This window comes from Mobula hypostoma, chromosome 12 (assembly GCF_963921235.1).
Source record: "Mobula hypostoma chromosome 12, sMobHyp1.1, whole genome shotgun sequence".
Taxonomy (NCBI): Eukaryota; Metazoa; Chordata; class Chondrichthyes; order Myliobatiformes; family Myliobatidae; genus Mobula; species Mobula hypostoma.
Genome location: NC_086108.1, coordinates 115,191,746 through 115,214,835, shown reverse-complemented (window position 1 = coordinate 115,214,835; position 23,090 = coordinate 115,191,746). Strand labels below are relative to the sequence as shown.

Below are 23,090 nucleotides of genomic sequence, written 5' to 3'. Positions count from 1 at the left end.
TACCCCTGACATCTCCTCTGTACCTACTCCCCAGCACCTTAAACCTGTGTCCTCTTGCGGCAACCATTTCAGCCCTGGGAAAAAGCCTCTGACTATCCGCACAATCAATGCCTCTCATCATCTTATACACCTCTATCAGGTCACCTCTCATCCTCCGTCGCTCCAAGGAGAAAAGGCGGAGTTCACGCAACCTATTCTCATAAGGCATGCTCCCCAATCCAGGCAACATCCTTGCACCCTTTCTATGGCTTCCACATCCTTCCTGCAATGAGGCAACAAGAAGTGAGCACAGTACTCCGTGGGGTCTGACCAGAGTCCTATATAGCTGCAACATTACCCCTCAGCTCCTAAACTCAGTCCCATGGTTGATGAAGGCCAATGCACCATATGCCTTCAGTTCAGGCAGCTTCATCACCAGAAGGATATAGAAGCTTTAGAAAGGGTGCAGCAGTGGAGGGGCAGAAGCTGTTCCTAAAATGTTTTGATCTGAAGTGTAAGTGGACAAAGTTTAAGGGAGATGTGTGGGGTTATTTTTTTTGCCAGAGTGGCAAGTGGTTGAAAAGACTGCAAGTGAGATGGTGGACACAGGCACAATGGTGGCATTTAAGAACCTCTCAGACGGGCACATGCAGGGACATGGTTTAATCTAGCATCATGGTCAGTACAGTCCTGATGGGCCAAAGGGCCTGTCCCTGCACTGTACTGTTTTTTGTCCTAATTTCACTTCTTTAAATTGATGCAGTCGCCCCTCAGTCCCTCAGTGCAGTGAATTCTGAGAAGTTTACACCTCAGACTCAGACTGTAGCTCACTGAGATGTGTATTAAACACATTGAGACGGAAGGCTAAAGACGACAGTCTGGGTCTGAACACTCAGTTCTTGAGAAACTCGACTTGCATCTGGTCCCAGGATGAAGGCAGAGCAGAGTTTTATTAAAACAAATCCCTGGAAACAGATCAGAACAGTTAATTGGTCACTGTACATTGCCCCCGAGTGTGGGTGAGTGGTGGATGCTGGGGAAGGTGTATGGGGATGTGGGGAGGATAGGGGAGGATTAGTGTAATAGTGATCACAAGAGGTTCTGCAGGTGCTGGAAGCCCAGAGCAACACACACAGAATGCTGGAGGGATTCAGCTGGTCAGGCAGCAATGAACAAACAGCTGATGTTTCAGGCCGAGACCCTCCATGCGGACAAAAAGGAAGTGGGGTGAAGATGCCAGAATAAGGTGGTAGGGGAGAGAAAGGAGCACAAACTGAAAGGTCATAAGTGGGGAGATGAAGTAAGAGCTGGGAGGTGATGGGTGGAAAAAACAAAGGCACACACACGATGATGAAGATGCTGGAAATCCAAAGCAACAAAATGCTGGAGGAACTCAGCCAGCCAGGCAGCATCTGTGGAAAAGAGTACAATCGATGTTTTGGGCCGAGACACTTCGTCAGGACTGGAAAGGAAGATTAGTCAGAGTAAGGAGCTGGGGATTGGGAAATACAAGGTGGTAGATGATAAGTGAAACTAGGGCAGGGGTGAAATAAAGAGCTGGGAAGTTGATTGGAGAAAGAGATAAAGGGCTGGAGAATGGGTAATCTGATATGAGAGGACCAAAGACCATGGAAGAAAGGGAAGGGGGAGGAGCAACAGAGGGAAGTGATGGGCAGATAAAGAGATAAGATGAGAGAAGAAAACAGGAATGGGGAATGGTGAAGGAGAGGGGAAAGCAATTACCAGAAGTTGGAGAAATCAATGTTCACGCCATCAGGTTGGAGACTACCCAGACGGAATATAAGGTGATGCTCATCCAACACAGTTGTGACCTAAGTAAAGGGTTGGAGAAGAAGGAATCTGATAGAACAGGAGAGCTGACCTTGGGATAAAGGGAATGAAGGGAAGTGACAGGCAAATGAGGAGAAGAGGTAAGAGGCAAAGTAGGGAGTAGAAAAAGAGAGAAGGGAGAGGGGAAAAAAGTTAGTAGAAGGAGAAGTTGATGTTCATGCCACTATGTAGCAGGCTACCTAGATGGACTTGGTACCCCACCCTGAGAGTGACCTCATCGTTGCAAAACAGAGGCCATGCACAACCTATTAGTGTAAATAGGTCAGCTTGGATTCATAGAAACATAGAAAATAGGTGCAGGAGTAGGCCATTTGGCCCTTCGAGCCTGCACTGCCATTTATTATGATCATGGCTGATCATCCAACTCAGAACCCTGCACCAGCCTTCCCTCCATACCCCCTGATCCCCGTAGCCACAAGGGCATATCTAACTCCCTGTTAAATATAGCCAATGAACTGGCCTCAACTGTTTCCTGTGGCAGAGAATTCCACAGATTCACCACTCTCTGTGTGAAGAAGTTTTCCTAATCTTGGTTCTAAAAGGCTTCCCCTTTATCCTTCAACTGTGACCCCTCGTTCTGGACTTCCCCAACATTGGGAACAATCTTCCTGCATCTAGCCTGTCCAATCCCTTTAGGATTTTATACGTTTCAATCAGATCCCCCCTCAATCTTCTAAATTCCAACGAGTATAAGCCTAGTCGATCCAGTCTTTCATCATATGAAAGTCCTGCCATCCCAGGAATCAATCTGGTGAATCTTCTTTGTACTCCCTCTATGGTAAGAATGTCTTTCCTCAGATTAGGGGACCAAAACTGCACACAATACTCCAGGTGTGGTCTCACCAAGGCCTTGTACAACTGCAGTAGTACCTCCCTGCTCCTGTACTCGAATCCTCTCGCTATAAATGCCAGCATACCATTTGCCTTTTTCACCGCCTGCTGTACCTGCATGCCCACTTTCAATGACTGGTTTATAATGACACCTAGGTCTCGTTGCACCTCCCTTTTCCTAATCGGCCACCATTCAGATAATAATCTGTCTATTCAGTGGGTTAAAGGGTCTGGGTTTCTGCCAATTCTGCCTACTCCCGCTTTGCACTAAAATGGACTTAGCTAAAGATTAACTTTATTTGTTGTAACACCATAGAAACTATGATCCAACAAAACACCCAGTGAAATGCATTGTTTGGGTTACAAACACAGCCCAGGGTTATGCTGATGGCAGCCCATAAGTGTCACCGTGCTTCCAGCACCAACATAATATGCTCTTAACTTACTAACTCTAACCTATATGTCTTTGGAACGTGGGTGGAGGGGGGGAAGAAAGAGAACCCATTGTACGCTTTCCCAACGTTTGTGGGAGAACGTACAGACAATGGCGAGAAATGAACCCCCAATCTTCCTATCACTGGCACTGTAAAGTGTTACGCTAACCACAATGCTACCATGCCAACACTATTATTGTTCCAATTGTATTTATTATCATTACATTTTTATTACTATCTTAGCAACAATTGTGTGTAATTTATGTCGATGTTTTTCTCGTGAATGCTGCCTATCTGACACTCTGCCTGTGATGCTGCTGCAGGTCAGTTTTCCAGTGCATCTGTGCAGACATGGACTTGTGTAGATGACAACAAACTGGAGTTTGAGTTTAATTTGATCCATCTACAAATCCGACAGCAGTATACGTGCACCTTCAACAGAAGGACTGCAGTAATATTTCACATAGCCTGTGAATGAATAATTATAACAAAGAGTTTCCCGTTGGAAACTGCAATCCATCCTTCCCCTTTCAATCCTGATGGATTCTCAGCCTATTTCCAGCAATTTATTTCTGCTCTTCTGTCTGATCTCAGGGGAAACTGAAGCACTTTTTCCTCTCAATACCAGACAATGGCACCAACCTGGGAAACTGCAGGAACTTCAAGAAGAAACTCAGGATTTAAAGCTTTGAATCTCTCATTTCTCGGCCAATCCTCCATGACTTCCTCATCGGCAATGACAAAGTTGTCCAGAGCTTTGAGAGACCAGATGTTGTTGACGATGAAGTGTCGATAGTTTGGCAAGAGGCTCACGGGGGTGTCGGACAAGGTCAGAACGGTAAGCCGTGGGCAGGCACACAGGGCTTCAATGTCATTCGCATCACCAATTATGTTGTTGTGCAGATAGAGAACTTGCAGACACCTCATGTCTGACCAAAAGCTCTCACCTGGAAGCTCAGTGATCTAACAACAGAAACAGAGACAATGTTAGTGGTACAAATTGCTCAGACCGAACTCAAGAGTATTGTGAGCAATTATGGGCCCCTTATTGAAGAAAGGGTGTGGTAGCATTGGAGAGGGTCCAGCGGAGGTTCACAAGAATGATGCTGGGAATAAAATGGTTAACATATGAGGAGTGTTTGATGGCTCGTGACTTATATTCACTGGAGTTTAGAAACTAGTGGAGGACGGAGCTCATTGAAACCTATCAAATATTGAATGGCTTAGACAGAGTGCATGTGGAGAGAATATTTCCTATAGTGGGGGAGTCTAAGACCAGAGGGCTTCTCTAGAATAGAAATAAGGAGGTATTTCTATAGCCAGAAGGTGGTGAATCTGTGGAATTCATTGCCACAGATGACCATAGAGGCCAAGTCATAGGGTATATTTTAAGTGGAAATTGATACATTCTTGATTAATCAGGGTGTCAAGGGTTACTGGGAGGGATAATAAGTCAGCCATGATACAATAGCAGTGCAGATTTGATAGGCCAAATGGCCTAAATCTGCTTCTATGTCTTGTGGCCTGAGCACAGGAGATTCTTCAGATTGTTAGTGTCTATTCTCTAGGGAAAGGTAGAGGACTGGGACTGGTTGGAGAGAGCCTCCAAAGGGCTGTAAAGGCATTAACTCCAATGTGATGCAAGATTGTATTTTAACCACATGCAGCACTGCAGAGAAAGGAACTCAGCTGAGAGCAGGTTGCCACAAGATAGTCATAGAGTGCAATCACTCGAGTCAAGTATGATGTTCTCCAAAGGGGTTATTCCCTTAATGTAGAACAGCTGTGCGTGACGTTTTTTACCAGGGGGAGGCTGACGCACAGGGAGCCACCACAAGGTCCTTGACAGATGACGGTCAGATCTCGTGGCAGGGAATGGAAGACGGCTGGGGATCCTTCACTGCTGCAGCCTTCCTCCACCTTGTGATGCATCATCATCATCTTCCATCAGCTCCACTGTTGAGGTCTTGGTTTGGATTGCTCTTTGTCTTCAACCTCCTCCTTGACCTTACCCCCATGGATGCCCCTACCAGGAGATGAGCTTCAATCTCGGGATTTCATAAGGCTCTCCACCACAAGGTGATGATCCTCAGAGAAGCATCGTATGACACAACACATAAACAGACCCATCAGCTCACTGAACCCCTCACAACCATAAGTATCAATCCACGAGACATGCTGCACACTGAACCTCTGACAAACAGCTATTCCCCGGTTCATCAACACCACCTTCCCTTCAACTCACGCTCATGTCACCCACAAACCTGACCACAAAGCCATCAATTAACATCATCCAAATCATTGCCATAAAAAGGCAAAGCTTTAAAGATTTTTGGATGTTAGCCTTACCAGGGGAAGTAAGATTATTGCCACAAAGTGGTGCTGGGATAAATGCCCGAGATCCCAAGAGTGATGCTGACTAGAGCTCAGCTCCTGGTAGGCTCACCCATCACAGTAAGGTTAAGGGAGAGGTTCCAGATAGAGAGATCCAACCAAAACCTCAACAGTGGAGCTAGTGAAAGATGATGACACATCACAACAGCAGAGAAGGCGGAGGAAGGCTGCAATAGTAAAGTCCTTGCATTCTACACCCCTGAACCCTGACCCCATCTGTCAAAGACGGTGTGGTGGCTACCTGTGCACCAGACTCCCCAAGTTAAACAAAGTCATACACTGGTGTTCTCCATTAAGGGAATCCAACTTAACATCCTGGATCAGCCTCTACAGCCACGTCAGAACCCACTGATGGACAATCTCCAAGGAGAATATCACACTTTAATCAAGTGATCGCATCTCTTAAGGCAAAGTTTTAAAGATTTTTTAAACATTGTCCATACGAGATGAAGTGGGGTTATTGCCACAAAGTGGTGCTTGGATAAAAGATAAACAACAACCTAAATGAATGCAGGAACTGGCCCACAGCACCAGGTTCAGGAACAGTAATTACCTCCTGAACCAGCGGGGATAACTTCATTCACCTCAACACTAAACTGTTCTCACAATCTAAGGACTCACTTTCAAGGACTCTTCATCTCCCATTCTCAATATTTATTGCTTTTTTTTATTTTCTCCTTTTGTATTTTCAGTTTGTTGTCCTTTGTACATTGACTGTTTGTCCGTCTTTCATTAATTCTATTGTGCTTCTTTGTATTTACTGTAAATGCCCACAAGAAAGGAAATCTCAGGATTGTATATGATGACATATGTGTACTTTGATAATAAATTTACGTTGAACTGCTGGATTTATTGATTGTGTTGCCCAGCAGGGCTTCTCAGGCAATCATCTCCATTTAGCACATCCCAGGTATAGCTGGGCGGAAGTCTGGAAAGCTGGGTTTCCAGCCTGCAGATACCGCAGTGTCTGGGACAGACTCGCCCTCCTGGTCTCTCCAGAGTGACAGCCTGCAGAAAGCAGTAAAGTACGCTGCTGATCAAGCACTTTGGGACGAGGAGGGAACGTAATGAGGCTCGACAGCCCCGGTTCACATGGAACACATCGAGACTCCGTCTCTCTGTAGATTGGTGGTTGCTGGATTGCTGATGTGAACATCAAACATTCAGCACTCTGATTGTCAGCATTCAGCGCTCCAACTAGACCACTCGGTTACACTCAGCTCACACATCCTTCTTCACTTACGTGGTTGCCATGGAGATCCAACTTGATTAAATTTGGACAGTATGAGAGAGCATCGATTTTGGTGATGTAATTCCCGGGCAGAATGCAGATCATCAGAGACTGGCAGCGGGTCAGGTCACCCAAGTTGATCAGGTAACATCTAGACATGTTCACCACGACAATCTCCTCCAGTTTCTTCTCCTTGCACGTGCGGTCCATCCCTCCGCACGATAGGATCAATGACTCTGTGGGGGACACAAGGTGAGTGCTGTCCACCAGGCGTCTCATGACTGCAGGCATCTGTGGGAAACACAAAAGTATTAGAGAGCATCACACAGAGCCACACAACATGGGAATAGGCTATTCAGCCCAAATGGTCCATGCCGACCAAGTTGTCTGGCTCAGCTCGGCCTATTTGCCTGCATTTCAAGTTCATTTGACTGTACATCTATAGAACCAAATGAAACAACTTTCCTCCAGACCACAGTGCACCCACAAAACATATATCACACACAGCACATAAACCAAAATATTACCATAAACAAATGAATAAAAATTAGTTTGAAATACATGTAGAGTGCAGCACAGGCACGAACAGCTTGCTGTCCTAATGACGAGGCCTCGGTGCTGGCAGGGTATTCATTGATCTCACAGCCTGAGGAAAGAAGCTGTTACCAGTCTGGCAGTCCTGTCCTGGCAGTGATGCTCCTGTACCTCCTTCCTGATGGTAGTGGGTCAAAGAGATTGTGGAATGGGTGGTAGGGACCCTCAGCAATGTCCTGGGCCCATATTCTTCTGAACCTTTCCTATCCATGTACATGTCAGTATGTCTTTAAAGCATTATAATCATACCTTCTCTGACAGTTCGTCCCACTCTTCCCTGGGTGAAAAGGTTGCACCTCAAGTTGCTTTTAAATCTTTCCCTCCCCCTCACTTTAAAGCTATGCCTTCTACTTTTAGACTTCCCAGCACTGAGAAAGTTCAAAGTAAACTTATTATCAAAGCACAAATATGTCACCATATTTCTTGTGCGCATTCACAGTTAATCCAAGAAACACAATAGAATCAATGAAAAACGCACCCAATGGACGGACAAACAACCAATGTGCGAAAGATGACAAACTGTGCAAACACAAAAAAAAATAAATAACCAATGAAGATCCAGACCATGAGATGAAGAGTCTTTGTGGGACAGGTTGTGGGAACAGTTCGGTGTTGGGTGAGTGAAGTTGTTGAAGTTACCACCTCTGGTTCAGGAGCCTGATGGTTAAGGGATAATAACGGTTCCTGAACCTGGTGGTGAGTCCTGAAGCTCCTGTACCTCATTCCTGATGGCAGCAGTGAGAAAGAGTACATGATCTGTGTGGTGGGGGTCCCTGATGATGGATGCTGCTTTCCTGCAACAATGCCCTGCGTAGATGTGCTCAATGGTTGGGAGGGTTTTACCTGTGATGGACGGTGCTATATCCACTACTTTTTGTAGGAATTTCTGCTCAAGGGCATTGGTGTTTCCATACCAGGTCAATATTCTCTCCACCACACATCTATATTAATCTTGTCAAAGTTTCGGATGTCATGCTGAATCTCTGTAAGCTCTAAGTAGAGGTACTTTCTCCGTTATGGCACTTGCATGCTGGGCCCAGAAGAGGTTCTCTGAAGCGATAACACTGAGTTTAACACTGATAACACTGATTCCCTGATGAAGACCAGCTCATGGACTCTGGTTTCCTCCTCCTGAAGTCAGTAACCAGCTCCTTGGTCTTGCTGACATTGAGTGAGAGGTTGTTGTGATGGCTCCACTCAGCCACATTTTCCATATGCTGAAATTAATGTGACCTTTCACCCTATCTGATTTTATTTTTTTGTGTATTTTGAGATACTGCACAGTAACAGGCTCTTCCAACCCAGTGGTTCTATGTCACCCATGTAAATAGGCAAGCTACTGACCCATAGGTCTTTGGAATGTGGGAGGAATATTATGCTACCATGACCTCTACAAGGTCACCCCTTTGGCTCCTTCAGTCCAGGGACACCAGTCCCATGGAACAGGACATGAATACCACCCGGCCAAAGCAAGGTGACTCTCATTGTATCCTCCATGAAAATATCATCTGCTTTCTCTTTTTAAAAAAATGCATAATCAGATCTGACACCAGAGAGTCACAGACAAAGCTCCACATTGACAACTGACGCCACCTTTCGAACCCTTTCATCACAGATCCTGTTAATTCTTCAGGTCAACATAAAAGAACTGTGCACTTTTCTTCGGGCATTAATAATAATAAGATTACTTGTCCGCACTGTCACTCAGTGGGATAATCTGATTCGACTACATTTAACTCTCTGGTTTCGTATCTCCACTTCTTCCTCAGTGGGATAATCTGATTCAACTACATTTACCCATCTGGTCTCAAATCCCCGATTCTTCCCCAGTAGGATAATCTGCCTCGACTACATTTATCCATCCAGTCTCGTATCCCCATTCCTTCCCTCAGTGGGATAATCTGCCTCGACTACATTTATCCATCCAGTCTCGTATCCCCATTCCTTCCCTCAGTGGGATAATCTGCCTCGACTACATTTATCCATCCAGTCTCGTATCCCCATTCCTTCCCTCAGTGGGATTATCTGATTCAACTACATTTATCCATCCAGTCTCGTATCCCCATTCCTTCCCTCAGTGGGATTATCTGATTCAACTACATTTATCCATCCAGTCTCGTATCCCCATTCCTTCCCTCAGTGGGATTATCTGATTCAACTACATTTATCCATCCAGTCTCGTATCCCCATTCCTTCCCTCAGTGGGATAATCTGATTCAACTACATTTATCCATCCAGTCTCGTATCCCCATTCCTTCCCTCAGTGGGATAATCTGCCTCAATTACATTTATCCATCCAGTCTCGTATCCCCATTCCTTCCCTCAGTGGGATAATCTGCCTCGACTACATTTATCCATCCAGTCTCGTATCCCCATTCCTTCCCTCAGTGGGATAATCTGCCTCGACTACATTTATCCATCCAGTCTCGTATCCCCATTCCTTCCCTCAGTGGGATTATCTGATTCAACTACATTTATCCATCCAGTCTCGTATCCCCATTCCTTCCCTCAGTGGGATAATCTGCCTCGACTACATTTATCCATCCAGTCTCGTATCCCCATTCCTTCCCTCAGTGGGATTATCTGATTCAACTACATTTATCTGTCCATTTTCGTATCCCCAGTGGGATAATCAGCCTCAACTACATTTATCCATCTAGTCTCTTTATCTCCAGGTCCTCCCCAGTGGGATAATCTGCCTTGACTACATTTACCCGTCCGGTCTCCTGGCCCTTGATTCTACATGCACTAGGTGGCCACTTTATTAGGTACATCTCTACACCTGCTCATTAATAAAAATATCTAATCAGTCAATCGTGTGACAGCAACTTAATGCAAACATGGCCAAGAGGTTTAGTTATTGTTATGACCAAACATCAGAATGGGGAATAAATGTGCTCTAAGTAACTTTGATCATGGAATGATTTTTGATGCCAGACAGAGATGCTTGAGTATCTCAGAAACTGTAGATCTCTTGGGATTTTCACGCACAGCAATCTCTAGAGTTTACAAAGAATGGTGCGAGAATCAAAGAACATCCAGTGAGTGGCAATTCTGTGGGGCAAAAATGCCTTGTTAATGAGAGAGGCAGAGGAAAATGGCCAGACTGGTTCAAGCTGACAGGAAGGTGACAGTAACTCAAATAACCACAGGTTTCAACAGTGGTGTTTGCAGAAGAGTATCTGTGAATGCACAACACGTTGAAACTTGAAGTGCATGGGCTACAGCAGCAAAAGCCATGACAGACACTCAGTGGCAACTTTATTTTGTGAAGTAGGTACAGAATAGAGGCCACTGAGTGTATTTTAGCATTGTACCTGCACACCCATGGGGCAGAGAGATATTCTGATCCACAAACCTCTGAAAGGCAAATTCTTCACCTACCCCCAGTTAAGGACTGTGCGGCCAAAGGAAACTGCCTCTCAAGATTGGCTCTGTCAATCCCTCCAAGGTCTCATACATTTCAATGAGATCAGCTTTCATTCCCCTAAAGAGTACAGGCCCATTTCATTCAATCTTCATCGTATGACCTTCTGATCCCACAATGTAGCAAATCACTTTTTAATAGGTATTTTTAATCACTGCTGGTTGTTACACTGGAGAGCCTCAGGAGAACTTGGCCACACCAGTGACTGACTGCCACCTAGTGTGCGACTCCTCACTGCATCAGCATCACAACAGAATATTCATAAACACTACCCTGCACAATAAAACGCTCCCCAGACACTTAAGGGCTCTTATCCGCACACATGGAGCTGAAGAGAGAGAGAAAATCAACACAGCCAAACATTTGTTTGAAGAGGGAGGATGAAAGGAATTTCTTATGGGGAAAAAACGAAGAATATAAAGTTTAATTGTTATCAAAATGGAGAAGCCCTGCAGGTGAACAAAGGGACCTCACTGCTCCCAGCCGCAAGTCACAAAAACAAGCAGGCCAATATGCAACCACCAGGCTAGAAAGGCAAATGGAACATTAACCTTTATTATAACATAGTATAACACAGGAACAGGCCCTTCAGCCCACAATGTTGTGCTGAACCAATCAGATTAGAAATCAAATGGCCAACTAAACTAATCCCCTCTATCTACACAAGGTCCATATCGTTCCATTTCCCTCATATTCATGTGCCTATCTAAACGTCTCCAGAAGTCTCTAATGTTTTTGCCTCTACCACCATCCCAGGCAGAACATCGCAGGAAGCCACCGCTCTGTGTAAAAAACTTGCCCCTCACATCTCCTTTGGAATTACCCCCTCTCATTTTAAAAGCACATCCTCTAGTATTAGATACTTCAACATTGGGGAAAAGATACTGTCTTTCTGCTCTATCTATGCCTCTCAGAATCTTATAACCCTCCATCAGATCTCCCTTCAGCCTCCATTGCTCCACAGAAAACAATCCAAGTTTGTCCAGCCTCTTGTTATAGCATGCCCTCTAATCCAGGCAATATCTCGACTAACCTCCTCTGCACCCTGTCGAAAGCTTGACATCCTTCCTCTAATGAGATTATAGTCCAGAGGGTGATGTGAAGAGGGTTAGAATTTGGAAAAGTTTGCAACAGTTGTACTGAGCTCACATCAGAACTAGAATGTACAGATTTGGTCCCTTATTCAAGATTGCTTATTGCCATTCTTCAGTACATGCATGTTTGTTACTCTGGATGTGATGCAGCATAAAAAACTCAATAAGTAAAACAAAATGCAAAAATATAAATATAAAAATAATCCTATAAAAAATAATATGCAATTCACTGTTGAGTTTACCCACAGTCTTTAGGGGAATGAAACCTGGTCCACGCTACTACACAGTTACTTCCCTCACTTTATCCTATACCCTGTAGTATTTGACATTTCCACACTGGGGAAAAAACTGACTGCATACACTATCTATGCCTCTCTTAGTTTTATAGATCCTTATCAGGTCTCCTCTCAGCCACCAACAATCCAGAGAAAGGAATCTTTTGCCAACTTAAGAAGGGACAGCCAGAGACTTTTCCCAGTGTAGAAATGGTTAAGGGAGTGGGCTAATTTTAAAGTGATTGGAAGAAAGTGGTGGGATGTTATAGGCAGGTTTTTCACACAAGTAATGGTACGTGTGTGGAATGTGCTGCCAGGGAGAGGCAGATACATTAGGGACATTTAAGAGAATCTTAGATAGGTATATAGAGGATAGAAAAATGGAGGCCTCTGTGGGAGGGAAGTAGGTTAAAGTGTAGGCACAACATCGTGGGCCTGAAGCCCTGTACTGTTCTATGCTCCACATTCTCTTCTTATCGCTAATAGACTTCAATGCAGGCCACATCCTCCCCAAAACTTCCACATCTTTCCTGTAGGATACCATTCCTTCAATAAGGAATACAAGCTAATCTTATGATTGTCAAGGATGTGCTGAGTTGAAGGGTCTGATGTTGTAAGATCCTGAGAGTGATAGCTGGATGTCAATATTCTCCCAGTGGGCACACCTCAATCTAGGGGAGAGTTCCAAGATTACGGTGCACATTTAAAACTGTGGTGTGTAGGCACTTCTCACAGAGGGAGGGGAATCTCTGGAATTCTCTGCTCCGGAGGGTATGAAGACTGAATGACCGGGGGGGGTGGGGTTGGAAATAAATGTGGGGTTTAAAGAGGAGGGGAAGAAATGTTTGAAATGGGGTCCTAGTGAGTTTAAAGGGAACACAGCAACCGTGTGTCCAGTGATGTAAAGGATTATGGGACACAGCACTACTGTGAGATTACAGGGAGCAAGAGACCGGGGGAGGGGGGGTGGCCCAGTGGGTTTCACAGGAGCCAAAAATCAGGTCTCATTGGGTTTAAAGGGTGTGGGAGACAGGGTTCCTTCAGGTTTAAGGGAAGTTGGGAACAGGGTTCCGGTAGGTTTAAGGGGAATATGAGATGAGGCCCAGTAGGTTTAAGAGAAGTGGGAGATGGGGTCTGGTGGGTTTAAAGGGAGTGGGTTTAAGGGGAGCAGGAGACTGGGTTCCAGTGGGTTCAAAAGGAAGCTGGAGACAGGGTCCCCAGTAGGTCTAAAGGGAGTGGGAGCTGGGGCCCCAGTGGGTTTAAGGGGAGCAGAAGACTGGGCCGGTATGCTTAAAGGGAGTGGGAAATGAGTGTTGATGAGTTTAAAGGGGATGGGAAAGGGCTCTCGGTGATTCAAAAGGGGGTTCCAGTGAATTTAAAGAATGCAGCAAAGGGAGTCTCGGTATGGTTAAAAGGAACAGGAGACAGGGTCCCAATGGGTTTAAAGGGAGCAGGGAACAGAGTCCCAGTTTAAAGGGAGTAGACATAGGGTGAGATAAATCCTGGATCATCTGACTCTCCAGGAAAAATCACAGAGCAGATTGTCAGCATTTTACTGTTCTGTACATGCTGCACATCGGAAATAAAAAGCTGGAAATCCTCAACAAGACAGAGAACATCTGTAAACAAAAATCCAAAGTTTAAAATCAAAAATCAAATCAAATTATTCTGCTGGACCTGCTGAAGCTTTCCAGCATTTTCTGGTTATATTTCCAAAGTTAATGCTTGAAGTTTGATTTCTCTCCAGAACTGGGAATAATTAGAATATTAAGCAGGTTCTGCTGCAAGAAAACAGCTGAGCAGCAGAAATAAAAGGGAGATGTGTGACAGGGAGGAGAGGCTGAATGACAGTTGCGATGATGGTCCATGAGAAATGGACTGTTTACGAACTCATTGTTAGACTTAGCAGAAAACAAGAACTAACGGCTGCAAAATTAAATCTGCCTCGTTATGGCCTTGCACCTTCTAACCGATTGTATCACTGTTTGGTACGGAGGAGCACAGAAAAAGCTCACAGAGCGTTGTTAACTCATCCAGCTCCATCATGGGTACTAGTCTCCCCAGCATCCAGGACACCTTCAAAAGGTGATGCCTCACGAAGGAGGCATCCTTCTTTAAGGGCACCATTACTCAGGATGTGCCTTCTCAGTTCTATCAGCAGGACGTGGTACAGGAACCTGAAGACACACACTCACCATTTCAAAAACAGCTTCTTCTCCTCCGCCATCAGATTTCTGAACAGAAAATGAACCCATGAACAGTACCTCACTGTTATTTCCCTCTTTGAATCACTAAACTAATACATAAAATAATGGGAAATATATTTTTATTATGTATTGAAATATACTGTTTCATAACATATGCCAGTAATATTAAATCTGATTCTTATTGTCTACCTGCACATTCTCTGTCACTGTAACACTATTCTGCATTGTTATTGTTTTTCCTTTTGTACTGTTTAGGGTATATTTAAAGCGGAGGTTGATAGGTTCTTGGTTAATCAAGGTATCAAAGCTTATGGGAAGCAGACAGGAGACTAGAGCTAAGGGGAGTAGTAGATCAGCCACGATGGAATGGTAGAGCAGACTTGATGGGCCAAATGGCCTAATTCTGCTCCTATGTCTTGGAATGATCCGTATTGAAAACATGCAAGACTTTGTCACTGAACCTTGCTACATGGGAGAATAATAAACCAATTTAAATGTTTGTTTTAAGTGAGTCACTTATTTGTGGACACTTGGAAAAATATGAAATTCTGTCTTTGAGGGGGTGTTTGCACATGGTGAGATGAAATGTTCTACAGACCGTATATTTATCATGAATGATTTAATGATGTGGATTAGTAACTAAAGATCAGAGTATTAGCGTCAGTTACAGGGAATCGGTGTTTACAAGGAGTAACCATGGTTCAGTGTTAATGAATACGTTTCCACACAAACTCCTCCCACAATTCACCTTTCCACCCCCACACAGTATACGTCTTACGCTGTTGCCATGCCTGATATGAGAATGAGGAGTGAAGAACAATTTTAAGAGGCGTAGATAGTTTGAATCTTCTCCTGTAATAGGAGTTATCAAAAGCAAAAGGGCATGGGATTAAGGTGACAGGAGAGAACATGAAAATATATCTGAGTGGAAAGTTTTTAAATTTTACAGAGCAGTTGATTCAAGATTCAAGATTGTTTAATGTCATCTCCAGTGAAAAGAACAAACTAATTGTTACTCTGGATCAGATGCAGCTCACAAGAACAGTGAGATAAAGAACACAATAATAATTTAAAAATACAATAATATAAATACACAAGATAGCTTATATAAATTGATTGATTGTATGTCCATAAAGTGACGCTAGGCACAGCAGTGTCCGTACACAAGGTGACTGACGGGAAATGATAAAGTAGTGGTGGGTGGGGGTGTGGAGGGGTGGGTTAGAGGGTGGTGTGTGGAGGGGTGGGTTAGTGAGTGGGGGTGTGGAGGGGTGGGTTAGTGGTTGGGGGTGTGGTGGGGTGGGTTAGTGGTTGGGGGTGTGGAGGGGTGGGTTAGTGGGTGGGGGTGTGGAGGGGTGGGTTAGTGGTTCGGGGTGTGGAAGGGTGGGTTAGTGGGTGGGGGTGTGGAGCGGTGGGTTAGTGGTTGGGGGTGTGGAGGGGTGGGTTAGTGGGTGAGGGTGTGGAGGGGTGGGTTAGTGGTTGGGGTGTGGAGGGGTTGGGTTAATGGGTGGGGGTGTGGAGGGGTGGGTTAGTGGTTGGGGGTGTGGAGGGGTGGGTTAGTGGGTGGGGGTGTGGAGGGGTGGGTTAGTGGGTAGGGGTGTGGAGGGGTGGGTTAGTGGTTGGGGTGTGGAGGGGTTGGGTTAGTGGGTGGGGGTGTGGAGGGGTGGGTTTGTGGGTGGGGGTGTGGAGGGGTTGGGTTAGTGGGTGGGGGTGTGGAGGGGTGGGTTAGTGGGTGGGGGTGTGGAGGGGTGGGTTAGTGAGTGGGGGTGTGGAGGGGTGGGTTAGTGGTTGGGGGTGTGGAGGGGTGGGTTAGTGGTTCGGGTTGTGGAGGGGTGGGTTAGTGGGTGGGGGTGTGGTGGGGTGGGTTAGTGGTTGGGGGTGTGGAGGGGTGGGTTAGTGGGTGGGGATGTGGAGGGGTGGGTTAGTGGTTTGGGGTATGGAGGGATGGGTTAGTGGGTGGGGGTGTGGAGGGGTGGGTTAGTGAGTGGGGGTGTGGAGGGGTGGGTTAGTGAGTGGGGGTGTGGAGGGGTGGGTTAGTGGTTGGGGGTGTGGAGGGGTGGGTTAGTGGGTCGGGGTGTGGAGGGGTGGGTTAGTGGGTGGGGGTGTGGTGGGGTGGGTTAGTGGGTGGGGGTGTGGAGGGGTGGGTTAGTGGGTGGGGATGTGGAGGGGTGGGTTAGTGGTTTGGGGTATGGAGGGATGGGTTAGTGGGTGGGGGTGTCGAGGGGTGGGTTAGTGGGTGGGGGTGTGGAGGGGTGGGTTAGTGGGTTGGGGGTGTGGAGGGGTGGGTTAGTGGTTGGGGGTGTGCAGGGGTGGGTTAGTGGTTGGGGGTGTGGAAGGGTGGGTTACTGGGTGAGGGTGTGGAGGGGTGGGTTAGTGGGTGGGGGTGTGGAGGGGTGGGTTAGTGGTTGGGGTGTGGAGGGGTGGGAGAGTGGGTGGGGGTGTGGAGGGGTCGGTTATTGGTCGGGGGTGTGGAGGGGTGAGTTAGTGGTCCGGGGTGTGGAGGGGTGGGTTAGTGGTTGGGGGTGTGGAGGGGTGGGTTAGTGGTTGGGGGTGTGGAGGGGTGGGTTAGTGGGTGGGGGTGTGGAGGGGTGGGTTAGTGGGTGGGGGTGTGGAGGGGTGGGTTATTGGTCGGGGGTGTGGAGGGGTGAGTTAGTGGTCTGGGGTGTGGAGGGGTGGGTTAGTGAGTGGGGGTGTGGAGGGGTGGGTTAGTGGGTGGGGGTGTGGAGGGGTGGGTTAGTGGTTGAGGTGTGGAGGGGTGGGTTAGTGGTTGGGGGTGTGGAGGGGTGGGTTAGTGGTTTGGGGTGTGGAGGGGTGGGTTAGTGGGTGGGGGTGTGGTGGGGTGGGTTAGTGGGTGGGGGTGTGGAGGGGTGGGTTAGTGGGTGGGGGTGTGGAGGGGTGGGTTAGTGGTTGGGGTGTGGAGGGGTTGGGTTAGTGGTTGGGGGTGTGGAGGGGTTGGGTTAGTGGGTGGGGGAGTGGAGGGGTGGGTTAGTGGGTGGGGGTGTGGAGGGGTGGATTAGTGGTTGGGGGTGTGGAGGGGTGGGTTAGTGGTTCGGGGTGTGGAGGGGTGGGTTAGTGGGTGAGGGTGTGGAGGGGTGGGTTAGTGGGTGGGGGTGTGGAGGGGTGGGTTAGTGGTTGGGGTGTGGAGGGGTGGGTTAGTGGGTGGGGGTGTGGAGGGGTGGGTTATTGGTCGGGGGTGTGGAGGGGTGAGTTAGTGGTCCGGGGTGTGGAGGGGTGGGTTAGTGAGTGGGGGTGTGGAGGGGTGGGTTAGTGAGTGGGGGTGTGGAGGGGTGGGTTAGTGGTTGAGGTTGGGTTCGGGGTGTTTAGTGGGTTGGGGGTGTGGAGGGGTGGGTTAGTGGTTGGGGGTGTGGAGGGGTGGGTTAGTGGTTGGGGGTGTGGAGGGGTGGGTTAGTGGGTGAGGGTGTGGAGGGGTGGGTTAGTGGGTGGGGGTGTGGAGGGGTAGGTTAGTGGTTGGGGTGTGGAGGGGTGGGAGAGTGGGTGGGGGTGTGGAGGGGTCGGTTGAGGGTTAGTGAGTGGGGGTGTGGAGGGGTGGGTTAGTGGGTGGGGGTGTGGAGGGGTGGGTTAGTGGGTGGGGGTGTGGTGGGGTGGGTTAGTGGGTGGGGTTGTGGAGGGGTGGGTTAGTGGGTGGGGGTGTGAGGGTGGGTTAGTGGGTGGGGGTGTGGAGGGGTGGGTTATTGGTCGAGGGTGTGGAGGGGTGAGTTAGTGGTCCGGGGTGTGGAGGGGTGGGTTAGTGAGTGGGGGTGTGGAGGGGTGGGTTAGTGGGTGGGGGTGTGGAGGGGTGGGTTAGTGGTTGAGGTCTGGAGGGGTGGGTTAGTGGTTGGGGGTGTGGAGGGGTGGGTTAGTGGTTGGGGTGTGGAGGGGTGGGTTAGTGGGTGGGGGTGTGGAGGGGTGGGTTATTGGTCGGGGGTGTGGAGGGGTGAGTTAGTGGTCCGGGGTGTGGAGGGGTGGGTTAGTGAGTGGGGGTGTGGAGGGGTGGGTTAGTGGGTGGGGGTGTGGAGGGGTGGGTTAGTAGTTGAGGTGTGGAGGGGTGGGTTAGTGGTTGGGGGTGTGGAGGGGTGGGTTAGTGGTTGGGGGTGTGGAGGGGTGGGTTAGTGGGTGGGGGTGTGGAGGGGTGGGTTTGTGGGTGGGGGTGTGGAGCGGTTGGGTTAGTGGGTGGGGGAGTGGAGGGGTGGGTTAGTGGTGGGGTGTGGAGGGGTGGATTAGTGGGTGGGGGTGTGGAGGAGTGGGTTAGTGGGTTGGGGGTGTGGAGGGGTGGGTTAGTGGTTGGGGGTGTGGAGGGGTGGGTTAGTGGTTGGGGGTGTGGAGGGGTGGGTTAGTGGGTGAGGGTGTGGAGGGGTGGGTTAGTGGGTGGGGGTGTGGAGGGGTGTTAGGGTTGTGGAGGGGTGAGTTAGTGGTCCGGGGTGTGGAGGGGTGGGTTAGTGAGTGGGGGTGTGGAGGGGTGGGTTAGTGGGTGGGGGTGTGGAGGGGTGGTTGGGGTGTGGAGGGGTGGGAGAGTGGGTGGGGGTGTGGAGGGGTCGGTTATTGGTCGGGGGTGTGGAGGGGTGAGTTAGTGGCCGGGGTGTGGAGGGGAGGGTTAGTGAGTGGGGGTGTGGAGGGGTGGGTTAGTGGGTGGGGGTGTGGAGGGGTGGGTTAGTGGTTGAGGTGTGGAGGGGTGGGTTAGTGGTTGGGGGTGTGGAGGGGTGGGTTAGTGGTTTGGGGTGTGGAGGGGTGGGTTAGTGGGTGGGGGTGTGGTGGGGTGGGTTAGTGGGTGGGGTTGTGGAGGGGTGGGTTAGTGGGTGGGGGTGTGGAGGGGTGGGTTAGTGGTTGGGGTGTGGAGGGGTTGGGTTAGTGGTTGGGGGTGTGGAGGGGTTGGGTTAGTGGGTGGGGGAGTGGAGGGGTGGGTTAGTGGGTGGGGGTGTGGAGGGGTGGATTAGTGGTTGGGGGTGTGGAGGGGTGGGTTAGTGGGTGAGGGTGTGGAGGGGTGGGTTAGTGGGTGGGGGTGTGGAGGGGTGGGTTAGTGGTTGGGGTGTGGAGGGGTGGGTTAGTGGGTGGGGGTGTGGAGGGGTGGGTTAGTGGGTGGGGGTGTGGAGGGGTGGGTTATTGGTCGGGGGTGTGGAGGGGTGAGTTAGTGGTCCGGGGTGTGGAGGGGTGGGTTAGTGATTGGGGGTGTGGAGGGGTGGGTTAGTGAGTGGGGGTGTGGAGGGGTGGGTTAGTGGTTGAGGTGTGGAGGGGTGGGTTAGTGGTTGGGGGTGTGGAGGGGTGGGTTAGTGGGTGGGGTGTGGAGGGGTGGGTTAGTGGGTGGGGGTGTGGAGGGGTGGGTTATTGGTCGGGGGTGTGGAGGGGTGAGTTAGTGGTCCGGGGTGAGGAGGGGTGGGTTAGTGAGTGGGAGTGTGGAGGGGTGGGTTAGTGGGTGGGGGTGTGGAGGGGTGGGTTAGTGGTTGAGGTCTGGAGGGGTGGGTTAGTGGTTGGGGGTGTGGAGGGGTGGGTTAGTGGTTGGGGTGTGGAGGGGTGGGTTAGTGGGAGGGGGTGTGGAGGGGTGGGTTATTGGTCGGGGGTGTGGAGGGGTGAGTTAGTGGTCCGGGGTGTGGAGGGGTGGGTTAGTGAGTGGGGGTGTGGAGGGGTGGGTTAGTGGGTGGGGGTGTGGAGGGGTGGGTTAGTAGTTGAGGTGTGGAGGGGTGGGTTAGTGGTTGGGGGTGTGGAGGGGTGGGTTAGTGGTTGGGGGTGTGGGAGGGGTGGGTTAGTGGGTGGGGTGTGGAGGGGTGGGTTAGTGGGTGGGGGTGTGGAGGGGTGGGTTTGTGGGTGGGGGTGTGGAGCGGTTGGGTTAGTGGGTGGGGGAGTGGAGGGGTGGGTTAGTGGTGGGGGTGTGGAGGGGTGGATTAGTGGTTGGGGGTGTGGAGGTGTGGGTTAGTGGTTGGCGGTGTGGAGGGGTGGGTTAGTGGGTGAGGGTGTGGAGGGGTGGGTTAGTGGGTGGGGGTGTGGAGGGGTGGGTTAGTGGTTGGGGTGTGGAGGGGTGGGTTAGTGGGTGGGGGTGTGGAGGGGTGGGTTATTGGTCGGGGGTGTGGAGGGGTGAGTTAGTGGTCCGGGGTGTGGAGGGGTGGGTTAGTGAGTGGGGGTGTGGAGGGGTGGGTTAGTGGGTGGGGGTGTGGAGGGGTGGGTTAGTGGTTGAGGTCTGGAGGGGTGGGTTAGTGGTTGGGGGTGTGGAGGGGTGGTTTAGTGGGTGGGGTGTGGAAGGGTGGGTTAGTGGGTGGGGGTGTGGAGGGGTGGGTTATTGGTCGGGGGTGTGGAGGGGTGGGTTAGTGGGTGGGGTGTGGAGGGGTGGGTTAGTGGGTGGGGGTGTGGAGGGGTGGGTTATTGGTCGGGGGTGTGGAGGGGTGGGTTAGTGGGTGGGGGTGTGGAGGGGTGGGTTATTGGTCGGGGGTGTAGAGGGGTGGGTTAGTGGGTGGGGGTGTGGAGGGGTGGGTTATTGGTCGGGGGTGTGGAGGGGTGGGTTCGTGGGTGGGGTGTGGAGGGGTGGGTTAGTGGGTGGGGGTGTGGAGGGGTGGGTTAGTGGGTGGGGGAGTGGAGGGGTGGGTTAGTGAGTGGGGGTGTGGAGGGGTGTGTTAGAGGGTGGGGGTGTGGAGAGATGAGTTAGTTGTTCAGGGTGTGGAGGAGTTGGGTTAGTGGGTGGGGGTGTGGAGGGGTGGGTTAGTGAGTCGGGGTGTGGAGGGGTGGGTTAGTGGGTGGGGGTGTGGAGGGGTGGATTAGTGGGTGGGGGTGTGGAGGGGTGGGTTATTGGTCGGGGGAGTGGAGGGGTGAGTTAGTGGGTGGGGTTGTGGAGGGGTGGGTTAGTGGTTGGGGGTGTGGAGGGCTGGGTTAGTGGGTGGGGATGTGGAGGGGTGGGTTAGTGGGTGGGGGTGTGGAGGGGTGGGTTATTGGTCGGGGGAGTGGAGGGGTGAGTTAGTGGTCCGGGGTGTGGAGGGGTGGGTTAGTGAGTGGGGGTGTGGAGGGGTGGGTTAGGGGTTGGGGGTGTGGAGGGGTGGGTTAGTGGTTGGGGGTGTGGAGGGGTGGGTTAGTGGGTGGGGTCTGGAGGGGTGGGTTAGTGGGTGGGGGTGTGGAGGGGTGGGTTTCTGGGTGGGGGTGTGGAGGGGTTGGGTTAGTGGGTGGGGGAGTGGAGGGGTAGGTTAGTGGGTGGGGGTGTGGAGGGGTGGATTAGTGGTTGGGGGTGTGGAGGGGTGGGTTAGTGGTTGGGGGTGTGGAGGGGTGGATTAGTGGTTGGGGGTGTGGAGGGGTGGGTTAGTGGTTGGGGGTGTGGAGGGGTGGGTTAGTGGGTGAGGGTGTGGAGGGGTGGGTTAGTGGGTGGGGGTGTGGAGGGGTGGGTTATTGGTCGGGGGTGTGGAGGGGTGGGTTAGTGAGTGGGGGTGTGGAGGGGTGGGTTAGTGGGTGGGGGTGTGGAGGGGTGGGTTAGTGGTTGAGGTGTGGAGGGGTGGGTTAGTGGTTGGGGGTGTGGAGGGGTGGGTTAGTGGTTGGGGGTGTGGAGGGGTGGGTGAGTGGGTGGGGGTGTGGAGGGGTGGGTTAGTGGGTGGGGTGTGGAGGGGTGGGTTAGTGGTTGGGGGTGTGGAGGGGTGGGTTAGTGGGTGAGGGTGTGGAGGGGTGGGTTAGTGGTTGGGGTGTGGAGGGGTGGGTTAGTGGGTGGGGGTGTGGAGGGGTGGGTTATTGGTCGGGGGATTGGAGGGGTGAGTTAGTGGTCCGGGGTGTGGAGGGGTGGGTTAGTGAGTGGGGGTGTGGAGGGGTGGGTTAGTGGGTGGGGGTGTGGAGGGGTGGGTTAGTGGTTGAGGTGTGGAGGGGTGGGTTAGTGGTTGGGGGTGTGGAGGGGTGGGTTAGTGGGTGGGGGTGTGGAGGGGTGGGTTAGTGGTTGAGGGTGTGGAGGGGTGGGTTAGTGGGTGGGGTGTGGAGGGGTGGGTTAGTGGGTGGGGGTGTGGAGGGGTGGGTTATTGGTCGGGGGTGTGGAGGGGTGGGTTAGTGGGTGGGGTGTGGAGGGGTGGGTTAGAGGGTGGGGGTGTGGAGGGGTGGGTTAGTGGGTGGGGTGTGGAGGGGTGGGTTAGTGGTTGGGGGTGTGGAGGGGTGGGTTAGTGGGTGGGGGTGTGGAGGGGTGGGTTAGTGGTTGGGGTGTGGAGGGGTGGGTTAGTCGGTGGGGGTGTGGAGGGGTGGGTTATTGGTCGGGGGATTGGAGGGGTGAGTTAGTGGTCCGGGGTGTGGAGGAGTTGGTTAGTGAGTGGGGGTGTGGAGGGGTGGGTTAGTGGGTGGGGGTGTGGAGGGGTGGGTTAGTGGTTGAGGTGTGGAGGGGTGGGTTAGTGGTTGGGGGTGTGGAGGGGTGGGTTAGTGGGTGGGGGTGTGGAGGGTGGGTTAGTGGTTGGGGGTGTGGAGGGGTGTGTTAGTGGGTGGGGTGTGGAGGGGTGGGTTAGTGGGTGGGGGTGTGGAGGGGTGGGTTATTGGTCGGGGGTGTGGAGGGGTGGGTTAGTGGGTGGGGTGTGGAGGGGTGGGTTAGTGGGTGGGGGTGTGGAGGGGTGGGTTATTGGTCGGGGGTGTGGAGGGGTGGGTTAGTGGGTGGGGGTGTGGAGGGGTGAGTTAGTGCTTCGGGGTGTGGAGGGGTGGGTTAGTGAGTGGGGGTGTGGAGGGGTGGGTTAGTGGTTGGAGGTGTGGAGGGGTGGGTTAGTGGTTGGGGGTGTGGAGGGGTGGGTTAGTGGTCGGGGTGTGGAGGGCTGGGTTAGTGGTTGGGGGTGTGGAGGGCTGGGTTAGT

The 23,090-nt window shown here is 51.0% G+C and overlaps 1 protein-coding gene across 1 annotated transcript in view; it reads right to left on the bottom strand.

Moving 5' to 3' along the window:
• LOC134355277 (uncharacterized) overlaps window positions 1–23,090 on the bottom strand; it is a 111,906-nt gene that overhangs the window by 75,368 nt on the left and 13,448 nt on the right. The window contains exons 2-3 of the mRNA XM_063065082.1: window positions 6,733–7,011; window positions 3,738–4,058 (exon numbers count right to left, since the gene is read on the bottom strand). Coding sequence (XP_062921152.1) covers window positions 3,738–4,058; window positions 6,733–7,011 — 600 coding nt within the window. The remainder of the gene's footprint in view (window positions 1–3,737; window positions 4,059–6,732; window positions 7,012–23,090) is intronic.